Raw genomic sequence first — 25,243 nt, 5'->3', positions numbered from 1 at the left:
TTAAAATGATTATTTTTAATTAATCAAACACATGCACAGCTCCAACACTTTATTACAGTTTTTTGTTCTTCAGAAATTTGATACAAAAACTGCCATCAAATCATTATTTGCATTGAAGTGACCCTTAATTCATCAAAATCAATACAGTTTCTACAATAGCTGCTGCTTTGAAAGCTCAAATTCTAAATCATTGTGAGACTAACATCTTTTCTGAGCTCTCGTTAGCAATGTCTTAGCTTCCTCTCTCCCTTTTCCACATTTCCACCAAAGACAACTCTAACCCTAACCAATACCTAGGCTACTTTAGGTTTCAATAAATCCTCAAGTGGGGCTGAATAGGTAACAGCATTGGGAAATAGTTCACAAATAAAGCACTGAGCTATGAAAAGAAAAGCCACATATAGCTTTATAATTTCATGAATGCTAAATGTTGATCATTTTACTACATACAAAAGTACCTGCACATACAGATTAATTTAAATGTGGACATTATTCTTTGTGTATTGGTAATTCTCCATGTCTCACAAATTTAAGTGGCAAAAGCTGAGAGTAGAATTTTAGTCTACATTATTTGTAAAGTGGAGAATTGTAAGCACTTAAGATCACAACATTTAAACATGTAAATGTGCGGTATTCCTCTGGTCAATTTTAAACACCAAAACTGCATTTTTTAAATTAGTGTTCAATTTGCATATTTCTGTTCATTATGCATCATTAAAGCTAGAACAGGTTTTCCCATCTTTCGATCTTTCTTTTATTCAGATTCTAAGAAGAACATAGTGACACCAAAGTCTTCCTTGTACAGGTCCCAGGTCTTTGGTTTGTGTGGGTTGTCCAGCTCTTCCCTGGGTAAAAACAACCTGAGGACAGTTTAAAGAGTGTAAGTCATGATAATACAGTCAAAAGAATACAAAAAAACGGTCTCTGATCTGCTGAAATAGAAAAAGAAACACACTTGTTATCTTCTATGAAGGATGTATTGAACCAGAAGTAGAATGGAACATCTTCATATCCTTTCGGGAGACCCTAAGGGTGATGAGAACAGATCACATGAATCTAATTCACAAGCTTTCCTTTAATATAGGTGAAAGGTGAAAAAGTAAGCACTCACTGCACTCGATTCAAACATGACCTTCACATCTCCTTCAACCACAGGTCCATTCTGCAGGCTGATGACTGCTGCGTTATTACCCACATCAGGAAATACCTAACAAAACGCATAAACGGGTTAAAACGCTAAAACTCTTCAATCCTGTTGTGTGAATTTGTGAGTGTGTGACAGACTTACCGTGCAGTTCTCCTGCTTGGCACACACACACTCAAACACCAGCTCTTTTCTCACAATTATCTTGACCTTGAAATCGCTACCATTACCTTTACCAACGCCTGAGCAGGGGTAGAGGGAGAAAAAAAAAAAAAAGCTCATATGTGCCACTGTTGGTGGTGCAGCTATAAACGAACATGATTCAGGTTTTCTAGTTTACCTGCTATGGAGTGGATACGGATGCTTTTAATCCTGAGGCTTTTCGGTGGAGGCAATTGTCTGTTGAACTTATTCTTCATGATTTCATAGTACCCTACGTACCGGCTCTGCAGGACACAAAAACAACAAAACCTTTTAACATATTGTGGCTGTAGGAGGTAGAGCAAGCCATCTACTAATTGGAAGGTTGGTGGTTTGATCCCTGGCTCTGCCTAGTCTGCATACCAAATATCCTTGGGCAAGATATTAACCCCAAGTAGCTATGTGATGCATCCATCGGAGTATGAATGTGTGTGAATGGTGGTTAGAAAGCATAGAAGATAGTGAATATGTGAATTTGGCATGTTCTATAGAGCGCTTTGAGTACTCTGGGAAAGTAGAAAAGAATAAGAATCAGTCCATTTACCATTAAAAAAAGCAAGCATTTAGTTTTTGTACGTGTATTCCAACAGGCTTAAGAAGATGTTGAGACTCCAGAATCCCTTTTATGCTTCTTGGAATTGATTTCACCAGTGCCTAAAACTCTAATATACTTATTCCAAAAGACATTCCTTTACTATTTGTTTTGATGATGGTTGTGAAGAGCGATGTCTCACAGGTACGCCCAAAATCTCCCACAAATGATTTGTAAGACAGAACCATTGGCTGTTTCCAAATACTTTCCTAGAAAAGGTTTGGCCAAAACCTGGCAACTTTCTGTGGCGATGTTACAAATTTTGTAAAAAAAAACAAAACAAAACAGTTGCCTCACATGTGAAGAAGGCCGTTGTATTGCTGCCATGCTTTTGTGTTTCTGCCACATGGAGCTGCTCATCATAATGATTAGAGGTCTTCACTACAAAGAGTTTTTGATGACTTGTTGTTACCTGAGAGGGAGTCTCCACCCCCTGAAACTTGGAGCTCTGACTTTTGTCCGTCCTCCGCTCGCCAAAATACTCCAGACTGTCCTTCAGTGCGAAAAGAAACAGATGTAAGGATATAGCTTTGTTTTAAAGCACTTATCTATTTACCCTAGTTTCACAAGTAAGTAAGAGAGATGTACCTGTGCACTCTCAAACTGGTCACTGTCGATAAGCCAGGTGCACACCATAGTACCGGTGCGTCCTGGGAAAGGGAGCAGTAGAATTCACATTTAAAAAGACGCATATTTTCAAATAAGTGAGCCAATGATAATGAGTCAAGGAGAGCTCACTAATGTTACCTTTCCCTCCTTTGCAGTGGATCGCAATGATGTTTTGGGGATCAGCAGACATCCACTCTCTCACGCTCGCTGTGTATTTGAGCATGTCCCTGAAACAATCCAGTACAAGAACAAAGAAATAAGGTGTGAAAATACTAATTGGCACTGGAATTGATGCAGTTGTGATGCATCTTTTTCCTGGATCCGAGTCATTTATAGAAATGCTTGAAGTCTCAACATTGGTATAGGTTTACTACAAGAAAAAGATCCAGATTAAAGAAAAGGCCACATATGAAACAGAAACCGTGCTCACTCCAAGGAGGGGACATTGTGGTCATCAATAAACACCCGTTCAACCCTGTAGTGGAAGAACTGGGGGTCGTAGCCTTTCTCACCTGGAAGCAAAAAGAAACTACGCTGTTTTGTAATCCTCAACAAAAGGGCATACAGTGCATGTGAGGAAAGGTGGTGCACACTTACTGCAAAGATTGTAAACTTTATAATGGCCTTCATGTTTAGTGTCTAGAAACCTTGCCACTTCCTGCACAAAGAGAGAAGAGAAGTCAGTTAAAAGCCAATGGTAACTGTGATTGGGATCATCTTGATCTTTGTCTATGTTATTATTATGTTTGTAAAATGAAGCAGGTGGTGCATGGTTCGCATCCAAGGCCACTCACTTACCCTGATTGGATTCCTATAGAAGGCTTGCTTCCCAGAGGAGGGGAAAGACATGGCGATGACGCGGTCTACAGAGCGGGTAAAGATGCAAAATCATTGTTTTTCTTTTTTTTAAATCTCAAAATGTATTTTCCTGACATGCATAATTGTTTAACTTCAAACACCTGCCTGTGACATAGGTAAGATCGAGGTCAAATCCATCCTTCTGATAACGCCGCTTGTTTTCAGAAATCTGAAAAATAAGCAATTTTTCCAGTGTTCTTTCTTGATGCCAACCCTAACACTTGTAACTGTCCAGTTTGCGTCTAGAATGACGACCTTACCATCCTCCTGGTGACTTTCTCCAGCTCTTTCTTCTGAGCAGCCAGTCTGAAAACCCTCACGAGGATTATTATTCTCAAGAAGCGGAGAAATGTCACAACCCTGAAAGGAAAATTGCAAAAGTGAATCATTATTCCAGGTGTTCGAAGTCCAGTGCATTCAAAAGGAGATTATAAAATCTGTAATATGGTTTACGATACTCTATGCAACTACTGCATGTAGCTTAAAACCATATGGTTAAGCTAAACAGTCATTAGACAATCAGCCAAGTCAGTCATTCATTCTCAGATTTTCACCACCAAATAAGAAAACAAAAATAACTTCAACATTTTTTTGCTTTTGTTTTTAAAGTACAATATGGCTAATTGCAAATTTACTGAAAACATTGCTCTATTGCTTTCTTTTTGGAGTAGTTTGTACACAGATCTATGAGGTCAGTCAGGAATCATAAGAGAAAACAAGTAGGTGGGCTATTGGTGTAAATTCCCATATGGAAAAGAAATACAAGATTTTTTTTAATTCAAATATTAAATGTGTTATACTATGATATGCTCATTAAAGTGGCCCCTTTTGCATTTTTCTTATCCAACAAAATGTTTATTTACTGATCATACTTAATTATTTAATTGTTCCTTCCGACTGTATGCCTGTTGTGATGGGAATGCAATGAGCAAACATGTACCTGGGGATGAGGCTGGGACCTGACAGGTCAGAGAAGGTGTAGACCATGGTGACCACCAGTGTGACAATCACCACGCAGGCGTCTATGATGTTCAGCTTGGAGCTGAAGTACACTTTGAAACTAAAAGGAGGCCAAGATAAGTGGAAACATGACACAAGACAATTAGTATACAGCTGGAGAAAGACTCCGCACAGATCATGCAATGGACATATTCAGTGATTTCTCTGACACTCTGATGACTGTGCCATTACATTTCCTAATCCCTAACCCAAAACATTTCCTGTCTGACTTCCTTTTCACAACTTCCTGTTTAATGACAAATCAGACTTGGTTTCAGCTGATTCAAAACTCCGGTGGGAATCACTGCTTTAAACATTTCTCTTTCTCACATTAGCACGGAAACAGTTGCGATCGCGATCCACTGCATCGATGTGAACACTTCTTCTAGCGCAGTGTCAGCAAAAAATTACTTTTGCAAAAGTAAGTTTTGTCTGATTTGTTAGACAATCCACTGGCTTCCTCAGAACAGAGGCTATTCTTCCTGGAAGGCTGGCTCATGCGCATGACTTCTTACTCACAAACGGGTGTTGATGGTTACAGAGGTGCAGAAAACAACGACTAGACTCCCACAAGCATTTCTCACTCACCCCTCCACATAGACACGCAGGAGGACATCGGCAAGGAAGAAGAAAGAGATGGTGAGGGACACAGCCTCTAACGCATTTCCAGCATCTCTACTCTTGGCTGGCAGCGAGAGATCCACAATCACCAGCACAAAGTCCACTATGATCAGTGTTACTCCAAATAAACTGGAAAGAAAGACATGCAAATGATGATAAAACATCCACTTAATTAAAAAGACAACCAGGTAGGGGTGTACCCTTTTCCAATTTGCAAAAAACACACTCACCGAAAGCCAAAGGACATGACAAACGGGGCTATCCTTTTCCGAAGATTGCTGCAAAACAGGGGACAGGGTTATATGTGCCTGTATGTAGAGCTGAAGGGTTGTGCAAATTGGATCTCTGTAAACTTACTAGTACAGCGTGTCTGGTAGTGCACTCTCCTCCTTTCCATCATCAATCTCTACTTTAGCGTTCTCCATCTTTGTCATGTTTCTGAGAAGACAGATAGAGATTACGGACAAAGACACACAAATATATGTATTTGTTTGATATATAGAGAGAGATAAATAAATAAAAACCTCACCCATTTACACTTGAGTCTAACCCTGGGCTAAAGTACACAGAGGACATGATGCTTCTGTTTCCTTTCTCTTTTTGTCCTGAACGTGGAGTTTCTGCATTTGGAGACAAAAGCGTGATAAGATTGAGTGCACCCATTTCGGCGCGATGCTACGTGGTTACAATGTGGAAACAAATGAGACAAGAGTGCATAAACTTTGTGTCATCGTCCTAAAACGCTGCTTTTCTTCAAACCAGTCTCTCACGCAAATCCCGGTGCTACCTGCAGGATGCAGGAGTCCACAGCGCGTCCCTAAACCACTACATTCAGCTGCAGCACGTACAAAGAAACTGCTCAAGAAAGGAATCGCTCATTCCGTTTACCTCTGGGTAAATTTTAACAAAATTTCACCGCCCGGTCCACAGTCTGTGTGATCACCATTCACTGTCCTGTTGCTTTCCTTGCAGCGTTCACAACAAATCAGACCCTCAAAAAGCCCAACTAAACTAAACTCCCACCGCCTGCTTACCGTCGGGACTGTCATTCGTCAAATTATACGAGACTTCGTCTTGTGACTTCTCCTGGGGACAAAGGAAGACGGTTCAAAGGTTAACCGGGTGGATTTTTTTCTATCCATCCACTATTCCTCATCGTTTTTGCAAACGTAGCGGTTTCGAACTTCCTGGAGCTCAGTAGAAAAAAAAAAGAAAAAACAGGAGGAAAAAATGCCCCCCCCCCCCCTCTTTATTCATATTTCCTCCTCAGCTTACTTTGACTCAAAAACAGAGTCTGACGGTAACCCTTCTGCACAGACGTATTTAAACCGCCGATAGTTACTAAACTAGCCCAACGGGCTGCCTAATTTGGAACATCTGGTTCTAATAGACTGGCCAAAATAACGAAATAGTACATTCCTGCCTTTTGCGTCACTTGTTTGTTTGTTTTTTGTCATGAATTCATGAAATTTGGGTATGATATTCAGAAAAGTAAAAAGTAAAAAAAAAAAAAATGAAATAAATACATAGAAAACACAAAATACCTCAACTGCTCCCTTTAGGGGTCGCCACAGCGCATGTCTGCCTCCATCTGACCCATTTTCCTTGCATCATCTTTTATTACAACAACCCTCTGCGTGTTTACTTCACATGCAGAGGGTCATTTATCGTCTTCCCACACGCTGACTTCCTACACTACAGTTTGCACCTTTCCCGTGTTTTATACCATTGCATATTAAATTATAATAAATATTATAACTTTAGTGTCCTGGGTAATGTTCACCCGGATGCTCTGCTGTTCATGAAATTACTAAGAAATCATATATTGCATTACTTTATTGCTCGAATTAGTGTTTGAAGTAGGACATTTATATAAAAAGAATGTAATTTTTTTTTAGGAATAATTGTCTCCCCCCAATAGATCACTGTGTTATATTTAAAAGGCAAACCCCACAAGCAGCGCTTCTGGTATGTAAAGAATGGAGCTCTTTCAACATTTTCGGTCAGTGAAGCTATTTGCAGCTCTGAGATCAGCTCTACTTTCAAGACAATGCGATGGTTTATGAAGGAGCAAGCACAAAACTGACCTGAGTTCAGTGTTTGACGAGACCGTTCTAGTCCGAATCCTCTAATGTGAAACATGCAGACGCCCAGCCTATAAATAATGCTGACAAATTTTAGGGGAAGAGAACACTGAACCTGAAGAAAACAAGGGAAGCTTTGTGAAATGAAGGTAAGGCTTGTGGCTTCGAGATTCTTCAGGTGTTTAAAAAAAGCATTTAAAGTTTTGGATAACTTTTTGATTTTTCTTAAAGTTTTAATCTAAATTGTCTTGTTTATTTTAGAAAACGTGGTTTTTCCTAAAAGTCATGCCAGTGTTGCTGTTCTTGACTCTGCTGTGCCCAGTCTTGGTCTCCTCTTCACAGCCGTCTGTATGTATCTACTCTGTAACAAATATTTTCATTTATTTTTGTATTGACTGTGAAAACTGAAAATGTTTGCCTTAAATTGTGTTTTTTCTAGATGTGTAGAAAAAAACTGTGATGCATTACTTGCTTCCTCTGTGTGTTATCAGAATAAAAACAGAGGTATTTTTTTCCTTCCTTATTTTAAGGCAACAGACTCGTGCGGGCCTGAGTTTGCTGTTCTCAAGCGCAGCATAAGGAAACTTGAAAATAGTCTTTTGATCAGAAAATGGCAGGTTGAGCACTTGCAGACGCACAAATACTTCCGTCCGTTTCAGCCTGCTGCGTCTAACAGCAAACCTCAGGCTGATTCAGACCCCGATTCTGGTTTAAACCACAACAAGAGCGCAGCACTAGATGGACTGGATATGACGCTGACTAAACCACTTCCACCGACAGGCAATTTAATTGTATATGATAAAGGTAAGAAAAGCGCACTATGTTTGGTGCAAATCTACAGTGCATGACGCATTTTTCTATTTCTAGTTCACTGAGTTTTGCACATGCACAGCTATTTTTACTTGACATGCAACACAAAGTCAAAATGTCAATGTAAGAACAATAATCAGCAATCTCTGAAGCATTTAGTCTTTCTTCTAGACTGTTCTGAACTGTTCGACAGACAGAGACCATCAAGCGGTTTCTACCGCATAAGACCCAAATTACATCAGGAGCCCTTTTTAGTTTACTGTGACATGGATGATGGAGGAGGGTGGACAGTGTTTCAAAAACGCCGGCATGGAAGAGTTGACTTTCACAGGTAATTGTGCAGAAGAAGTAGCCCACAGCATGTGGGTGGAAGATCCCACAGCCTGTCTATCTAGTATGATGCTGATAAAGCTTGTGGGGTTTTCTGTTTGAAGTCAACTGCCAGCCTACTTCTCATTTCAGAGACTGGGTGGACTACAGAGATGGCTTTGGCGACTTCAAACTGTGGAATGACGAGTTTTGGTTGGGCAATGAACATATTTACTCTCTGCTCTCAGAAGGTCAGCAGGTCACGTTATGCACTAATGCTTCACATTAGACACCCAGTATGTGTTTTTTCATTCATATGTTGCATTTTAAAAAGTTCTATTTCCTGTCTTATTAGCTTCTCCTTTACCAACTTTACTTTGTGTCTTTTTTGTGCTAAAGGTAAGAACCTTGTGAAGATCGATCTTATGGATTGGGATGGACAGAGAAGCTATGCGTTTTATGACAACTTCAGGATCACCGATGAGGCTGTGAGAAAAACACTTTGTGTAGCTTTTCCTTAGAATCATAAGTATAACGATCCTCCCAGGAAACATTGTTCTAATGCTCATTCCAGGATAAATATCGTCTTCAGTATGGGCAGTACAGTGGGTCAGCGGGAGATGCTCTCAGTGGAAGCAGGGGTGTGGTGGAGCAGTGGTCTTCTTGCCTCAGTGGCATGCATTTCAGCACCAGGGATCAGGTTAGTCGCACATCTGTCAAAACCATTACCACTCCAAGATGGCAAGTTGATGTTTCACAGCACGTCTAATAGACTACTCATGTGCAAATGATGAATGTGAAAACACTGATGCCGGTGGTTGACAGGATAACGACCGGTACCTCCAGGGAAGCTGTGCCCAGGAGAATAAAGCAGGTTGGTGGTACAACAGGTGAGGCTGTCACCCACCCTTTCTGTTTCATGATGAGTCTGCATCACTTCAAATGTGATTACGGTATGAAGTTTCTGTCCCTTCACCGGGTTTTGTAATTTGGAAAATTTACCTTTGACATTGTGCCCTTAACTTCTGATCTACAGATGTCATGCAGCCAACTTAAATGGAAAATTCTATCGCAGAGGGAAGTACAAAGCCGAGTATGATGACGGTATTGTTTGGGGGACCTGGAAAGGCCTTTGGTATTCACTTAGACACACCACCATGAAGGTGCGGCCTCTGGTTTTCCTAGACGCCGTGGGCAGTGGAGCGGGCGAAATTTAAAAACCTAAACGCTAAAAAACAAAAACAAACATTCTTTGCCATATTTTAATTTCTCCCTTTGCTATTTTTCTATCAAATATCAGTAATACCGTATTGTATGCATTTCTTTCTGTAAAGTGTCTATTAACCAAACACTAAAATAAACAGCATTTCATCCATAACACCTCTCTGATGTTCATTTGATTGTCCTCAAGCATAGTTACAATGGATACAACTGTGTAATTTTCATTACATATTTGACACTGCTTAGATCTCACATTAAACAGTGAAGCTGTCAGGATCTGGAGACTCGACTGGAAAGTGCTATCAGGCACCTGAGTTCCTTGGTCTCCACCCCTGGGCGGAGCCATCTCCCTGCTGCAGTCCTGCACACCTGAGACTGATTCGGGGCAATCAGGTTGAGGATTTAAGGTCCCCTCAGACTCTCCTTCACCGCCAGTGCGTCAAAGACCTCACGTTGGTATTGACTCTACGGCTTTTCACGCTCTTGCCACTTTTTCATTGTTAACCTTGGTTTCATGTGCATTTCCTGGACCTTCGTTGTCATCGCCCTCAACCCCAGCTCGCCTTACCTGCCCTCCAGCCTCGCTCACCACCTTGGACACAGCGGAACTCAGGTCTGCCAGCCGTTCCACTACTCCCCTGGACTACCACCGCCTCTCCCTGAAAGCGAGATTCACGCCGATCACCAACGCAACCGCTCCGTTCCCGTCTCAACCTGCTAAATCCCCGTTCACCCCCGACCCACGGCTACTTCGTTAGCAACTCCTTGTCACGAATTCACTGGTTGACTAAATAATAAACACTGCAAAACGTTTGAGCCGTCTCTGTTTGTGGTTATCTGCAATCGAGTCCAATTTAGCTATCGGCCCGTGGCCATTGTGACAGAAGCAGTGTAGCTGGTGCGGTTTCAGTATTGTAGAGTACTGTAATTGCAGAAGACTTGGCAGCACTATAAAAGAAACACATACAGTTATGTGGAAATAAAACTAGAGCATTATCTGGGCCTAGGTATTGATTTTAAGAGTGCATTTAGAAAATGTGACAGGTTTATTGTACCAGCTGTTGAAGTACAGAGGAGAAATGTATTTCCAAAGTGTGTTAAAAATCTCAGCAATGGCATACAGTGAATTAAATAAAACTTTCAGTCAGTAATAATATTACAAAATATCAAAACAAACCTTAAAAAATTCCAAACTAAAGTCAAAAATAAGAACTTTAAAAGATAAACATATAGAGATAAATCTAACATTACAATACATAGGTGGGTACAGAGATGTAGGGTGAAGGGTAAAGAATAAATGTGATTTTCAGTGGCAGCTTTTCTCAGCTGTCGTTTGTGATCTACTCCTCCTCCCATACATATGACGAGGACAGATCTAGATCCAGCATCTTTTGTTCTGCCTTGCTCAGCTTGTAGGGAGAGCCATCACTGCTGGTGTACTCCTCAGTCACGGGCAGAGAGTGGCAGCGACCTTTCCTCTGGTCTGAAGATGAAGCAGTAAAGCTGGAGCTGCGCTTGCGCCCCTTGGCTGCAGAGTTGGACTGAGCCTCCTTTAATTTCCGGGCCAGGATGTTCCTCTGAATTGGTGAGGGGCCACGACGATTCCAGTTCTGTTCAGCCCGATCCAAACTCAACTGGTTCACTTCCTGAGAACTAACAAGTGCTGCGGCGGGACCCCCGATCCCTGAAACTTGGTCACTGTTTTTTCTCCTCTCTGCTGTGCTATTAAAGTCAGATTTACCCTGTGTCCCAGATGCTGAAATTGTGTTTGTGTTGGTTCCAGCATGTTTGATTTCATTAATGTGTGAAAGCACTGGTTTCTCTGTCCAGGGGTTCCTCTGGTCACTTTTCTGTAATCTGGATCTAGCCCACTCTGAAGCCCCATGCTCTGGAATTGGATAAGAGCGATATGGCTGTCTCTCCCACCCTCCTTTGCTCCAACAGCTTCCTTCGGGAAGAGTCCGAGATCCCACCTGGAAAGGACATAACGGTTAAACTTGACCATTCGTGGCACTAAAATGTTTTACAGCAATAATAAATAAACAAAATAAAAAATAAATTAAAATCATACTAAAGAGCATATAAGTTACCTGGGTCAGGCTTCTTTCTCTGAACTGTCTGGACTGTGAGAAGGACGGTAGCTGAGGTTTGGCATCATTAAAACTGGAAGTCCGTCGGAAATTTGGATTCTTATGACAAGAGTTTCCCGCTGCTGCATGTCCTTCTTCTCTGAAACCTGTTAGCCCACTCCTCTCTACCATCTCTACCCAGTCAGCAGTGCGGTCATGCCACTTGGAGCTGCTCCTACTTGCGTGAGCAGCAACAGGAGGACCTACGATCAGTTCCACTCTAGGACTCAGTCTGTCCGGTGTGGCCCTAAAAGTTTGTGGTGGTGGTTCAGAAAAGGGAGCTGCAATGTGAAAATTCTTGAGTTTAGAATCACCCTGTAGACCTAAAGGGGAGGCAGAATGAGCAAATCCAATCGGTGTAGGAATGGGAGAGATGGTGGGTGAAGCAGATGTGTCTACAACAGTGTCATGGACAGGGCTGGAAGAGACATGGTACAGCTGTGTAGCCTCCTTTAAGCCCTTCTTCTTCATCTCTTTCAACTGTTGTTGTGCCAATTTGTACCTAGGCAAAAAATAGTTTCCGGTTTATTGTGTGTGTGTTTTTTTTAATAGCTGTGACAAAAAGGGCGACATCTGGGATAGAATATTATAAATTTTAAAACATACCCAAATATTGGTGGAAACACCTTCTGGCCAGTGGGAGATAGTCTTTCTGGGTCCTGTGGGAGTGGTATCACCACGGTCTGTGAGAGAGGTTGACTTCCCAAGAAAGCCCCATCTTTTTGGGCTGCAGCCACACCCACGCCCCCTGAAGGGCTGTGAACATCAGACAGGCTGGGTCTTTGTAGGCTGTGCCCACAGATGGAAGCCTCATCTGAGAGCTTGCGCCCTCCAGGAGAATGCATGGAGCTTCTCCGGACAGAGCTGCACTGAGGGCTCTGGCAAAATTTTCTCCACACCGTCACCACAACAGTAGCCATAATCACAGCCAGACAAAGGGAGATACCAACTACCACAATCATGTTACCGCCCAAGGGTGCAACTCCAACCAGTGCAGGTGAGAGAGATGGAGAAGGAGCTGGTACCACTGGGACAAAAAGAAAAACAAAGTTTGGACACAAAACTGAAGAGAAAAAGCTTTAATCTAAGATACTGAAGTTTAGAAAGAGCAAGTTAAGGGTAAACAAACTCACCGACACAATCCTCTAATGAACACAGGGACTGCTCCTTGATCATGCCAGTGCACTGCATCCCTCGCACACCTGAGGGCAGTAAACACTCACGCACTCGTTCCCTCACCCCTTCTCCACAGCTCACGCTGCACACACTCCACGGCTGCCATGGCCCCCATGACTCTGCAGGATGCAAGGAAAGTGTTAAAACACGATAAAGCAGATTAGTAGTTTAAAACCTTTAACTCTGCATTGCTACATAAATTCCCTCCACTCCAATACACCAAAAACACACGGGCTAAACAATCTCACCTGCACTTTTGTAAGCCACCAGACACGTCTGTGCTGGACTGGGCGAGCGGCTGTAGTTGAAAACAAAGCGAAAGCAGTACTTATGCCTTCCCGGGTAAAACACGGAGCAGTTGAATTCAGTTTCATTCTCTCCCTGAGTCAGCCAGTTAAAGGCCAACGGGGGAGAAGTGGGCTCCTCTGCAGATGAAGCAGCATCACTATACAGTAATACTTTCCCATTGATGTGAGCACAGGGCGGGGTGATCAATTTAACAGTCATAGTGCCCTCACAGCCACTCTTGTACGCATTGGCATTTTCCACTAGCAGCTTATAGGAGAAGATACGGGACAGGTAGAGCGGTCCAGAGCTCTTCACCTCCTGTGCTGTGTGAGGAGACTGTAGAGCAACTCTTATGAAATCTCTGTCTGTGAATGGGAAGGCACAGGACAGTTCAACACTCTGAGAACGGAGGGGTTTGATTGGGATTCGCGTGAGGGCTCGGACCTTGTTGATGCTCTTATGACCTATTTGGTTGTACTCCATGTAGCTGACTTCTAGTGAGAGAGCAGAATCAATGCCGCTGGAACAAGCCTGAAAGTGTTCATTAGTGGATATCCCAACCTGAAGAGAAACAACAGAAGAGAAGTATGATAATTATTTATGGTCATTGTTTTACAGCAGTATATACTGAAATGTTGTTTTTATTGCCTGAAAGGATCCAGAGTGGTTCCCAGCTCTCTCCACGGCAATATGAAAGGTTGGCCAATGGACTTGTAGTTCTGAACTCCACCACCAGGTAGTGCTCTCTATGCTACTGCCCTCTGTGCTATTAGTAGGGAAAACAGTGGAGATGCTGGTTTGTCTCAGCAGGAACCGGAAAGTTCCTGCGTATGGGAAGCAGGAGCAGTTGAACTCCACCCTGCCAGCCGGTTGATTGTTGTGGAGAGTCTTGGTCAGAACAGTGGTGTTGCTTTCCGTGTTGACGAGAGATAGGCTCCTTCTCCGGATGGTGCTGCTGTTGGATTTTATGCTGAAGTCCACAAATACACTGCTGTTGCTTAGGGCAGAATGCAAGGAGGGCCAGATATTGAGCCCTGCAAAAGCTGCAGGAAAGAAAACACACAAGTAGATGTGAGAAAGACAGAGAAAGGAAAAAGAAAATGTTACACATTGTTCTACAAGTGGTGAATACACCTTCTTAATATGTCCACAATGGGTAAAATTAAGTCTGGTTGTAGTTAACCATTAATGCATTTATTTAAAAAAAAATCCAGATTTTCCAAGCATGCAAGCAAAGTTTTACTGTACCTAAAGGTTGTTTCTAGTTCCATTTTGTTAGGTAAATTAATCAGAATGATAAGCTCAAGTGTGAGTTAATATTTGTGGCTGTTTAAAAAAATACTAGGAGTGTATGGGTCTGTTCATTTTTGTTGGTAATTTTACAAATTGTAGAAGGTTTTCTAGTAAAACTTGGCCTCAATTGTGAGTTTATAAAGCGTCAGTTTTGACAACACATTGTAACCATAATTTATAACAATGTGTCCTATGTGTAATTATAATACTTTTATAAACCTCTTATACATTTCCCTTATCCAACATCAGATATATTGCCCAAACAACCACAAAGTATAGTTTTTTGCTCAGAACGACAGAACAAGCTCAGTGGAGTCCACATTAACAGGTTCAAAAGCAGTAAAGTATAGATATCAAACAGACAAAGAGTTAAACATGTTTGAGTATATAAGCCAAGAATCAGGGTGCTATTAGTGGGGGGAAACGCACTAGTAGCATGTTATTTTAAGAGCTATTATGCTCTGTATTGTGTAAATCCTGTTGTTGGGACCTCACATCCTCACAAAGGAAAGCGGGTGTCTGAAGAGGCCACGCATTAGCCTCGTTCAACAGTCAATTAAAATGCAGTAAGATGATAGATTTGTAGAAACTCACCATATCCAATGAGCACTAGCAGGAAGGACAGCAGTGAGACAGCCTGTGGCATTCCGATACCTGTGCCTCCTTCTTCTCCAACACCACATGATCGTCCTATTCCACCATCACAACGCTGTAAAAAGCTTTAAATGGGGAAATCATAGAACAATAAAACAAAAAAACCAAGAAGATAATCCACAGAGAAGTACTAGATAGCAGTTAAGTGTGTGTACAAGAAGCTGTGCGCTCTTCTGCATGTATGGAAAACAGGAAGGCTAGAGTATGAACAGTGAACATGACTTTTCTGAATTTACACTGGCGTCTTCCTCTTCCTTTCATCTTCACAATGGGTATGGGGAGCTGCCACCATCACACAAGAGAGGTTTCAAAAAAAAGAAGGGGAGGGGGCTTTGTTCATCACAAACATGTAGTAGGCTGAAGCCAAACACTTGTCTGAATTGATCTATATAACAAACAATGTATATATATATATATATATTTTTTTTTTTCAAAAACCGACTATTTCAGACTTTTGAAGTCAGAGCAGAATCAGAAAATTTACTACTAGTTATTATTTCCATCATAAAGTCAGCCAAACTTCCAAGCAAATACAAAGTTAAGGTGGAGCCTGGTGTTTGCTTGTTTTTAACCCCCTGCTCATACTGTGTAGCTCATTTGGGTGAATATTTTCAGGATATGACTGGTTTTTAATCCGCGAATAAACACAGCGCCCTTTGTATGCGCAATACCTTCTGATTAGTGAATCTAAACCTTGATTTTCAGTCTAGATTAGCATGCATGGTGCTTTACATAGTGACTCTAACCCTTTACTGTTTTGTGTAGTGCAGTCTGATTAAATCAAGTTGTACTCACGTGTCTTGAAGACTCAGAAAAGTATGGTTCCTCGACGCTTTCCCCCGCACAGCACCCACAGTAACTGTCCCTCCATATGCTCGTTGCGAATTTCTTTTGCCAGATAAGCTGCTAATAAATTTCACTGACAGTCAGGGGGACAAGTATGACAGCCCCACGAGCGCTCCAGAGGCGCGCGCTGGGGTTCAGAGCGCGTGAAAGAGATCCGCTCAGTAAGGTCAACAAGAGGGCGTATTATGTTTGCGACAAACTCCCTTTTCCTCTCAGAAATTAGACACGCAGTTAAACGGTTTACGACTTAAGTCTTAAATATTATCTGCCTTGAAGCTTCCATTTAAGAAGATATTTAAAAAATAAAGAACGTTTTGCGTCCAAAACGACTCTCGCCCTTTTTATTCCTGCCTGAGATTAATAGCAGGTAAAATGAAGCAGTGAGAAGTGGAACTGGTTCTAACGTGCTTTAGCTCTGGGAAATTTCATGCTAGATGAAAAAAGGCACAAATGAAAGATACATTTCCTGCTCTGGCAGTTAAAGGATCGCATTGCATTAAGTCTATCATTCCAAAGATCGATATCAGTTTTAACAGGCGCCCGGATCATCAAAACATTTAAGATGGCAGTGCCGCAGGAAAAATATGTGAAATTCAACATAGGGATCTGTAGTTCAATACTTTATGTGACAGTGTGAGAAAAAAAAAATCTAACGTTTTAATCAGTATTGTATAGTAAACTATATATGTCGTTTTTCTATGATTAACCAATTAGAGTTAAAAATAAAATAAAATAAAATAAAATAAAAGCACACCAAATCATAAATTATGCAGAAAGCCGTAGTCAATCTCATTGTAAGAGCAACTGGACTCATGTCGTGCGGTAAAATGTTCACCTAACCTAAATATTGTGCATGCATCCCCAATTATGAGAATCAGACCTGCCTCGGCTCGGCTCGGCTCTCGAGACTTCCTGAACTAGTTGAATTCATCTATCAATAAGCGGGCCACATGGCAGGGTAATCTAATCAACTCTGCAGACCTTCATTCTTCCTCTGGCGAGAGTCCACACAGAACAGGAAACCTCTCTGGAGATGAAACGTTCATGTTCACAATGGGAACAATGAACTTTTCTATTCTGTTTGTTAAAATACTTTATGGTGACAACAGAAGCACCATTCTAACACTACTTGTTGCCATAGGCTCCTCATTCATATGTAGTTACTTGCTATATGGTAACTGTGGGTGAATATGATAAAGTATTGTTTTGAAAGATTTGTTGTGCCAGTTGATCACGTGCTTAACTTTCAGTTTTGCCTTCAAAACACACACTCTGGTATTTGTCTAGCACAACTTTCCTCTGAACTGGGACTGAGTATTACTCACATGCACTCTGTAAACTGGATTGACAGGAGACGCATTTTAGTCTGTCTTGTCTGGTCTTGAATTTACCCAAAGCTATTACACTCACAGGAGCGTTTGCTGGGAAAGGGACAGGAACTGATGTTGATGGACTAAATTAAATGACCAACAAAAGATGCAATGTGGAGCAGGTCATTTGGATTAATTGAAACCTGGGCATCTATGTCAGCAGGGAACGCTACAGTCCCTAACCACTTATTATATATTTTACTCTGGAAAATGTCATTAGCGATGGTATTTTTCATAACAGAATGCTTTGGTTGCATTGAATAGGTATACCCGACTTTTCCAGAATGAGTACATTGTGAATGAAAACAAAGTATAAAACATAAAGTGCCGTTTTCCAAAAAGCATTTATTACCAAACACACCCGATGGTCACTCTACCAACGAGAGTGGACCTGAAGCTTGAAACATTTTGAAAACAGTCCAGTATCGCTCGTAGTTCTAGATAAAAACATATCTATAGGTGGATTCACAGTGCTCTATTATAATCAGAACACCAAATGGATACATACATTGGATACATACAGCATGTATGAAAAGTACAGCACCTGTAGAGGTCAGCTGATATAGTTTTTTTTTTTTAAAGAAATCATCTGTTAATATATTCCACTTTAATTGTAAACAGGTTAAAATAGGTTTGGGTAGAATCTTAAACCCTCAACAGAGTCATCTCTACAAAGGTGGCCCATCTTCTCAGCCAGCAACAACCTGGACATGGGGAGTGAAGAAGGCAAATAAATTACAACATGACAAACTGCAGCAACAAAGAACTATAAAATATGAGACACAGACAAGTATTTCACACTTCTACACCATGACGATAAAGTAAAACTGACTGACATGACTAACTTACCGCTCTTTTGACAGAAGAACAGAGAGACCCAAGAGCTTTGCAAACTCCTCTGCAGTCAAGGAGCCTTTCTCTGACACCTGTCCATGACAGGAAGAGATACAGAATTGGTTATAAATGTATCGGTTTTCTCTTAACCTTCAGAAAACGTGTAGTTGAACGCTTGTTCACACTTGTTGGAGCAGTGTCTGTACTGCACAGATTGTTCTTGGTTAGAAGAAAGCAATTGCTACTTATTCACCTTTTTTTCTGTGTTGAAATAACTCTCTGTTGACCAAAATCAGCTTAGTTTAATGCAACCCATAAATCAGTATCATAGATTAGATTACCTAGTGAAGTCACTTAAAGGAGTAGCCAACTTAGCCATTTAGTATTTTCCTAGCAATAACAAGGTTAGACAACTTGCAGTAATTTCCCTGAAGTTGGTAGGGATATATATAGAATTATACATTTTTGTGCTATAACAAAGAGTTCATGTTAAAGGCTATGCTGTGCTGGGAGAAGATCATTTGCTGACATTAGTGGACTGAGTTTTTAAGCTTACTCTAGCCAGTGTTTTACACTAGCTTGCAGTGTGGCAATAAAGGGAGGAACTGAGTAGAGTCTAACCAATATCAGAGTTTTTAGACCAATACCAATACCGATATTTGATCATTTAAAAATCTGATATACTGTCCAGTTTTTTTAATTATTCTGTCAGACACTCAAAACATAAACAGATTTCCCTAACATTTGTTATCTGTAGTTATTAATTTACTTGTTTGCCCAATTCTGGGCCGATCAGCTGTTTGTTGTGTTTGTGGTTCCAAACATACATCGCAGAACGCTCTCCGGTGAACGAACTGTGCAAGCTCAACACTCATAACATGTTTGAATAGTGTGTCTTTTGTCTCGTCTTTAGTTAAAAATAAATAAATAAATCAATTATCAGCCATTATAAATGCTGACCCTGATAGATCAGCAAATAGCCAATATCACCAATATCGCCACAACAGCTCATCTGGCTCCATCTCAACCTCTCCTCTAATGCCCTTATACAGAACTACAGTTCTTATCTAGGCAGCCCATCATATGCTTTCTCTACAGCCACACACAGTCCTTCTGATTTTCTCTATAATTCTCCATCAGGACTACACAGAACAGTTAAGGGTTAGACCCACTATGTAAAGCACCATGCATGCTAATTTTTGCTTTCTGATTCACCAGCTGTCCTTCATCCATTCTCCCCTCCTTCTGATTTTCTACATTCATCAGCTCCTTCCATCTTAGCACACTCTCTTCGCTTTTTAGCACATTTTCCATCTCTATCCTTACTTACCCTAACCTGCTGCACATCCTTTCCAGCTTGGCCTCTCTGTCTAGCAAATATATACAAGTCCTTTTCCCCTTCCTTTGTGTCCGGCTTCACATAGAACCTACTATAAGTCTTTTCCTTTGCCACCTCTCTCATTGCCATATGCTCCCAATACGCCTGTCTACTTTCTTTATTTCCTTGATTATCCCAGTTTTTTCTTTGCTAACCTCTTCCTTTTCATGACAAAATCATGCCCCGAGTCCTTTAAAAAGATGCCAGCCAACATACTGTTTTGAGCAAATAAAAGGTTGTTACATGTAAATTGCTTTACATTCCTATTCACAGCACCTTTAAATTATTTAGTTCATTTTGATAAGTAGTGGAATGTGATGTTTAGTCACCCTAAAGCATGATAACGTCACAGACTGTATTATGATTGTAACAGTTAAAGCTTACATTGTCCAGTGCTGAAGCTATCATTTCCTCTTCACTGTGAGACTGCAGCTGGACCACCATCACTCCGCTATCAAACACACGCAACCTACACACAAGATGAGATATGAGAAAAAAGGGGTTAAGTGTGCATGGAAGGAATAGAGACCAGTTTTAGGGTTTTAGGCTGTTTTATTAAATATTATAGACAGTTAAAATATGGCAACTAGCTTGTAGTGCTGGGGTCAACTTTGTACGCAAACAAGCCAGTTTTTTGGTTTTTTTTCTGAAACTGAGAAGTAACAGGAAATGACAGCTGCGGAGGCCTGGACAGCCCTTCAATCAACAGGAAGCCTGGCAGGAAGAGCCTGGCCTTTGTGAAGTGGGCACCAACCTAGCACTATAGTAACATAGCCTGTCTCTATTCAAATTAATTTAGTGCACACCTAATTTAAAACGGAATACAAAGACAAATGCAACACAAACTCACCTCAACGGGAGCTTCAATGACTCAAACATTTTACACGCATTCACCAAATCTTCTGGAGATAACAGCTGTGGAAAGAGGAAAAAAAATAACCAAAGATGTTTGTGTGTAGTGTGGAAGTACAATGTTGTGTTACAGTTATGTGTGCATTTTCGAAGAATTACCTCCATCCCTCTAGCACGATTGACGAGACAGTACACCTCTGTAAGAGCCATCATACCTCCACGTTCCTGTGAGAGTGGGGAGTGGGAGAAAGAACGTGAGAGAAAGAGGATCATGAAGAGAATAAAATAAAAGCAAGTAAGTAAATATAAAAGGTATCTCTTTTTTTCCTGTTTCACCCCCCACCCCCCCACCCCCCAAAAAATAAAAATCACACCCACCTCCAGAGGGGCCTGCAGCATATCCCCCAGTTGCTTAGCCAGTTGCAGGTGATAATGTGTACCGGATCCATGTGTTTCTCTGGTAACAGGGTTAGCGATACCCATGCTCAAGAGGTATGCCTTAAACCGTATTGTCTATTGAATAAAACACAAGAATAAATAAAAAACAAGCTGCTAAAAAAGTTATTTTAGAGTCACAATTTTCTAAAACGCTAAGGTAACCGTATCATGCAATAAAACATGTGTTGTGTTAAATTTGTGCGATTTGTGTGATTCAATAAGATGTGAGGAGGATTACAGTACAGTGACTTGAAGGTACAGATATTATCCTTCATGTTTCTGTCTCATCACATCAGGAAACTCTTTACCTCATCTTCTGTTATGTCTCCCTGCTTGTCTTTGATCTTGTTGGCTATAGATCTGGAGAGCTCCACCATCTCTTTGGCCTGTTAGGAAGAGAATCATGAAGAAAATCCCACTAAGGAAATGAGTTTTACACAGCTCTGCTATTTATGATTATATAAATTTACACATTTGTCAGTGGATAACTTAAAGCTTCCCTAATTCTGTTATAACTCAGCAACTATAGAAACATGTAAACATGAAATGAGAGCTTCCTTACCTTCACCATCAGCTTACTGAGGTCCTCAAAGGCCTGAAAAGCAGAGACTGAATGAGTAATGGCTTTCAAAATTGTTGACAATTAAATAAACCACAAAACTTCCTGGCTGCAGATATAATTTAAATGTCATTCCACAGCAAACCCCCCACCCCTGTAGCTGGATATAAAACATACTTCCTAACTTTAAACCCCATTTTTGTAAAAGCTATACTTGCCATGTATTTGTATCTGTCATTTGGATTAAATTAGTATTTTTAAATACTGATATATCATATAATGTATTCAATAGAAGTTATATAAACAACTTTCCAGTTGCCTTCCAGAGTGTCACAGTGGCTGTGGTCATCTTGCTTTGCAATAACGTCCAATGTTGACAAGTTTTTACAGAAGAAAAAACTAATAAAAAATGTAAAAAAAAAAAAAAAGTCCAAATCCAAACCATATTTATTTTAAAATATATTTACAGTTAATTTAGTCAAAATGACTTTGGTTAAATACAAGACCTCAGCTAAGGGTTTCAAGGAGATGGCGATGGATTTTATCCATAACTCTGCATCAGAGAGAGTATACCATAATTCCAGTTCTGGCCCATTTCTCACTCTTTATTTTTCCCATTACCTCAGAAATGTTTTTGTCTGTTTCTTTCCTCTTCTCCTCGATCTTCCTCTCAATGCCAACAATCCCAACTGCACGTGTCTTTCCTGCCTACATGACCACAAAGGAAAAGAAAACACACATAATCAAGTTAAACACGGGCAACTTGTCTCAAAGGACAAGGAAGGACAAAAACAAACAAAAGAAATCCAGGAGGGAACTCTTTGTGGTCAGCAGTTGTTATAGTACATACGTTAATTTTACTGACCATTATCCTGTTCAACAAAAAATGAAGTAATGTACTTTTTGGAGACACATGACCTAATGCAAGTGGAATGACTTCTTGCACTAATTTCTGTGAAACATTAAATCTAATTTGATGCATATTGATACTTAAAAAAAAACGTTGGAAAAATCTAAATGTCAGGCAGTAATTCTTACTAATTGTTAAAAACTGAACGGTACAAGAATTAAGTGCCTACGCTGCCATCATGTGGAACATATCTTACACTGACAGTGATTCCAAGCTTCATTTTATCATATACTGAACTGTTACGGTACATGGAAGTTGCGTTTATACGCTGGTGAGTGAAAACAATGTGCCACCTACACCTACAAATCCCCATAAACATAACAGAGCACAAAGGACAGATGGTTATCAGTGAGGAAACACGGTGTGCTCTTTTGTTTCTAACCTGAGATCCAGTTCCTGTGGGAATGGGCTGTGAAACTGGTGTATTCTCCCACCTTTTCTTGGTCATCTCTTCAGTGAGCCTCCTGTAAAACTGCAAGGAAAAACAACAAAACAGAGCCATGTCAGTTCCAAGTCATCAAAAAAAAAAGCAGTACAAAAAGTGAAAATGAGGAAGTTGAATCACTACCTCAATCTGCCCATGTTCCTTAAAGGATAGCTTGATGTAAGAGTACTTGCTGTATTGGTATGGACCTGGCTCCTTGTTGGCAGGTACTGGATGCAGGTGGATCACTATTTTTGCACTTAAGAATAAGAAAAACCAGTAGTTAGGAGATACATATTTTCTTGTACTAAATTTAAGTTAGTGTATTTATATGTTCTCTGTGAAGGTTCTCCGTCATCCAGGTCATTGTAGTCTAAGGAGCTTGGAAAGAAAAGCTTCTGGTCTTCTTTAAGTTTCTTGAAGGGAGTCCCCATCAATTGCTCCTTACAGGATTTATTAGTTTACTCTCCCCATACTTTTTTATTCTGTAGCTGTTACCACATCTATTGATGTAAGAGTGATGCTTGCCTCTTTCAAAGTACAACTAGTGAGATCATCATGTTTTGATCTTTGTTTTCACTACATATTTAGTAGCAATGGAGCCTAGTTAGCTCTCCTATCTTGTCCCTTTTGTCTTACTTCTCTCTGTCCCTTTGAAGAAGTGAGGCTCCATAAATATTAAAGAGGTACATATTATTTCTAAGTTGCAGTGAATAGACAGAAAAATAAACTGTAGAAAACTAAACAGCAGAAAGAAGAAGAGAAATAACAATTTTAACATAAAGCAGTGACACACTCTGTAGCCTGATCAACCCTGGCATGGCCTCCTTGGATGAGGGTGTCTAGTGATAATAGCCGAAACGCCTGATGAATCCAAAAGTTTACTACTGACGATGTGTCCCAAATTTTAATATGATAAGATAGATCAGATCTCTAATTTCTAAACCAAACCAATGAAGAAAAAAAATGGCAGATTAGCTGGTGTAAAAGACCAAAAGTTGAGGCACACTAGATGTGTGCCGCTGGTAAAGTTTCTGGGCTGCCTTTACTAATAACAGCCATCCCTCAAGATTCTCTCCATTTAAAGCAATGCATTATCAGGGATTGTAACATCTAGTCCTTTTACTGAATCAGTAAGGGGCAACACAGATGCTATTTATAATAATTTGGCAGTTGTCTATCCTAAATAATTTAGACCTTTTGCTCTTTATCACACTATTTATGTACAAAATTGACATGATGCAAACAATAGACTATTGAATAAGTAAACATTAGGACTGATATTCACAATGATTTAAGTGCATTCCTGATAATTTTTAACTGTCTTTGTTGACCATTGCAGTGTGCTGAAAAAAAAATGTATTCAGCAGTGTTTACCTCTTTCCTATTCCTGCAGCCTGCTCCTCAAAGAAGATGATCTGTGACAGGGGCATGGCGATGCAGCATTCCTGGAGACAGCAAAGGCAAAAGGAGCCATCATATCAGCAATAGGCACCAGCTGGCACACAAGGTGGGTAGTTAGGGTGTGTTTAATGCTCCCTTACATGATTTTTGATATCCCTCCAGATTAAACGATGGGTGCTCAGCAAGGTAACTCCGAGATCCAGCTTAGCCTGTACAATGACACGAAAGACTTGACGTTACTTACTTGCGCAGCTTTCCGAGCTACAAACACTCCCCACGGTACACATGCAACCACATAAAGCAACAACTCTTCATCAGCATCTGACATATATGGTTTTTGTAACAGTAATATGGTGTAAGTTTTAGCCACCGCGTTGTTGGACCAGGCTGTTAAATCACAAAGCAAAACGATACCTTATCATCACCGTCATACAGTCTGACACCTCGCTGCTGGATCACTAAAGTTTCGTTTATTTCTAGGAGCCCATTTGACCACGAAAACCGGTCCATTTTTAAGAAAAGCAAGAACAATTCAGGTCGCACTTCACTTCTTCTCCGGTAAGACTCATCCTATGTTTTCTTCCTGTATGCTGTTCAAAATTCGCCTGCGACAAAAACCAAAATAGATATTATAATATAAGCTAAAGTCAACTGAACTCACAAATATATTGTTTATACATTAACTCTCTTCATTGGTGATGTTACCCCAGTTAACTGTAGCTTTGATATTTTTTCTCTAACACTTTTGCTACACGCTGTATTTTTTAAACTAGCTACCTCTAAGGGGTCCTTTCAGTGTTGACGTTCACAGCGCCAGCTGTCAGGAGCTAGCAGGACTGCTATCTTCCCGGGTTAATTTGAGATTTTAAAATATATATTTTGACATTTTTTCACTCCTATTTAATAGATCATCAAAAAATGTAACGATGATTGAATGAAAACACCTGCAAATATTTGTTTCCGGGTGTCTAGTCGTTTCTCTAGTTGCGCTGTCCTCCGAGTCGAGTTAGCTGTAGCCCGCTAGCTTGTTGTTAGCTGCGGGCAAATCTGGTACAGACGGGTTCTGCTCTGCAGACTGCTCCTCTTCTTTGGAAGTCATTGTTGTATTGTATGTAACGATCATGCAATTTTTAAGTAGTATGCTGCGAATATTTATTGCTTTAAATTTCGACGAATTAATAGTATAAGTGAGTAACTTTGGTCATCAAAATAAAAGTCATCTGAATGAATTTGACATCAT

General features: G+C 40.5%; 4 protein-coding genes across 12 annotated transcripts; 1 reads left to right on the top strand and 3 right to left on the bottom strand.

Annotated features, from left to right (window-relative positions):
* Positions 1-34: 34 nt before the first annotated feature.
* Positions 35-10,198, bottom strand: tpte (transmembrane phosphatase with tensin homology). Of its 5 annotated transcripts, none has more exons than XM_026181720.1 (20): positions 10,017-10,084; positions 6,059-6,110; positions 5,554-5,644; positions 5,382-5,462; positions 5,255-5,302; positions 4,992-5,153; positions 4,345-4,464; positions 3,665-3,764; positions 3,510-3,573; positions 3,345-3,409; positions 3,144-3,204; positions 2,977-3,058; positions 2,685-2,773; positions 2,526-2,587; positions 2,350-2,430; positions 1,485-1,590; positions 1,289-1,386; positions 1,112-1,207; positions 956-1,026; positions 35-860 (listed from the first exon to the last, which is right to left on the bottom strand). In XM_026181720.1, exons 3-20 carry the CDS (start codon positions 5,598-5,600, stop codon positions 755-757), a joined length of 1,539 nt encoding a protein of 512 aa, XP_026037505.1. In that variant the 5' UTR covers positions 5,601-5,644; positions 6,059-6,110; positions 10,017-10,084; the 3' UTR covers positions 35-754. The 5 variants fall into 5 exon arrangements, with proteins under 5 accessions (XP_026037505.1, XP_026037506.1, XP_026037504.1 ...); XM_026181721.1 differs by lacking the exon at positions 10,017-10,084 and adding an exon at positions 6,569-6,632; XM_026181719.1 differs by lacking the exon at positions 6,059-6,110 and having other exon boundaries at positions 10,017-10,198.
* On the top strand, positions 6,769-10,261 carry fgl1b (fibrinogen like 1B). 2 transcript variants are annotated; one of them, XM_026181723.1, is made up of 10 exons: positions 6,769-7,257; positions 7,370-7,456; positions 7,639-7,912; positions 8,090-8,249; positions 8,381-8,478; positions 8,627-8,715; positions 8,802-8,927; positions 9,053-9,117; positions 9,264-9,882; positions 10,007-10,261. In XM_026181723.1, the coding sequence occupies exons 1-9, from the start codon at positions 7,252-7,254 to the stop codon at positions 9,442-9,444; spliced, it is 1,086 nt and encodes a 361-aa protein (XP_026037508.1). In that variant the 5' UTR covers positions 6,769-7,251; the 3' UTR covers positions 9,445-9,882; positions 10,007-10,261. The 2 variants fall into 2 exon arrangements, with proteins under 2 accessions (XP_026037508.1, XP_026037507.1); XM_026181722.1 differs by having other exon boundaries at positions 9,264-9,900.
* Positions 10,262-10,637: 376 nt separating this feature from the next.
* thsd1 (thrombospondin, type I, domain containing 1) lies at positions 10,638-16,424 on the bottom strand. Of its 2 annotated transcripts, XM_026181714.1 has the most exons (8): positions 15,784-16,424; positions 14,929-15,053; positions 13,690-14,084; positions 13,002-13,602; positions 12,711-12,872; positions 12,184-12,604; positions 11,539-12,079; positions 10,638-11,421 (listed from the first exon to the last, which is right to left on the bottom strand). In XM_026181714.1, the coding sequence occupies exons 2-8, from the start codon at positions 14,978-14,980 to the stop codon at positions 10,789-10,791; spliced, it is 2,805 nt and encodes a 934-aa protein (XP_026037499.1). In that variant the 5' UTR covers positions 14,981-15,053; positions 15,784-16,424; the 3' UTR covers positions 10,638-10,788. The 2 variants fall into 2 exon arrangements, with proteins under 2 accessions (XP_026037499.1, XP_026037500.1); XM_026181715.1 differs by lacking the exon at positions 15,784-16,424 and having other exon boundaries at positions 14,929-15,773.
* A 1,105-nt stretch (positions 16,425-17,529) lies between these two features.
* vps36 (vacuolar protein sorting 36 homolog) lies at positions 17,530-25,013 on the bottom strand. Of its 3 annotated transcripts, none has more exons than XM_026182040.1 (15): positions 24,948-25,013; positions 24,418-24,608; positions 24,144-24,212; positions 23,977-24,047; positions 22,744-22,858; positions 22,558-22,647; positions 21,887-21,973; positions 21,269-21,301; positions 21,015-21,092; positions 20,647-20,781; positions 20,428-20,493; positions 20,267-20,331; positions 19,801-19,885; positions 18,054-18,130; positions 17,530-17,908 (listed from the first exon to the last, which is right to left on the bottom strand). In XM_026182040.1, exons 2-15 carry the CDS (start codon positions 24,511-24,513, stop codon positions 17,827-17,829), a joined length of 1,149 nt encoding a protein of 382 aa, XP_026037825.1. In that variant the 5' UTR covers positions 24,514-24,608; positions 24,948-25,013; the 3' UTR covers positions 17,530-17,826. The 3 variants fall into 3 exon arrangements, with proteins under 3 accessions (XP_026037825.1, XP_026037823.1, XP_026037824.1); XM_026182038.1 differs by lacking the exon at positions 24,948-25,013 and adding an exon at positions 24,781-24,847; XM_026182039.1 differs by lacking the exon at positions 24,948-25,013 and adding an exon at positions 24,709-24,762.
* Between the last annotated feature and the right edge of the window lie 230 nt (positions 25,014-25,243).

The sequence above is a fragment of the Astatotilapia calliptera genome, chromosome 10, assembly GCF_900246225.1.
Source record: "Astatotilapia calliptera chromosome 10, fAstCal1.2, whole genome shotgun sequence".
NCBI classification, from domain to species: Eukaryota; Metazoa; Chordata; class Actinopteri; order Cichliformes; family Cichlidae; genus Astatotilapia; species Astatotilapia calliptera.
Note: the sequence above shows the minus strand (reverse complement) of the source record. Positions and strands in the feature narration are given on the sequence as shown.

Bases quoted from the DNA above. Each gene is read 5' to 3' on its own strand.
- tpte (XM_026181719.1), bottom strand. From the start codon at position 5,600: ATGTCCTCTGTGTACTTTAGCCCAGGGTTAGACTCAAGTGTAAATGG. The intron at 5,463-5,553 runs GTGAGGTTTTTA...CTGTCTTCTCAG, and splicing joins TTAGACTCAAGTGTAAATGG to AAACATGACAAAGATGGAGA. The intron at 5,154-5,254 runs GTGAGTGTGTTT...CTTTCTTTCCAG, and splicing joins GTCATGTCCTTTGGCTTTCG to TTTATTTGGAGTAACACTGA.
- fgl1b (XM_026181723.1), top strand. The intron at 7,457-7,638 runs GTATGTATCTAC...CCTTATTTTAAG, and splicing joins TCTCCTCTTCACAGCCGTCT to GCAACAGACTCGTGCGGGCC. The intron at 8,716-8,801 runs GTGAGAAAAACA...TGCTCATTCCAG, and splicing joins TCAGGATCACCGATGAGGCT to GATAAATATCGTCTTCAGTA.
- thsd1 (XM_026181714.1), bottom strand. From the start codon at position 14,980: ATGCCACAGGCTGTCTCACTGCTGTCCTTCCTGCTAGTGCTCATTGGA. The intron at 12,873-13,001 runs GTGAGATTGTTT...TGCATCCTGCAG, and splicing joins GGTGGCTTACAAAAGTGCAG to AGTCATGGGGGCCATGGCAG. The intron at 12,605-12,710 runs GTGAGTTTGTTT...TTTTTGTCCCAG, and splicing joins TTCATTAGAGGATTGTGTCG to TGGTACCAGCTCCTTCTCCA.
- vps36 (XM_026182040.1), bottom strand. From the start codon at position 24,513: ATGGACCGGTTTTCGTGGTCAAATGGGCTCCTAGAAATAAACGAAACT. The intron at 21,974-22,557 runs GTTAGAAACAAA...GTGGTCATGTAG, and splicing joins CCACAGGAACTGGATCTCAG to GCAGGAAAGACACGTGCAGT. The intron at 21,093-21,268 runs GTAAGGAAGCTC...TCTTCCTAACAG, and splicing joins TCAGTAAGCTGATGGTGAAG to GCCAAAGAGATGGTGGAGCT.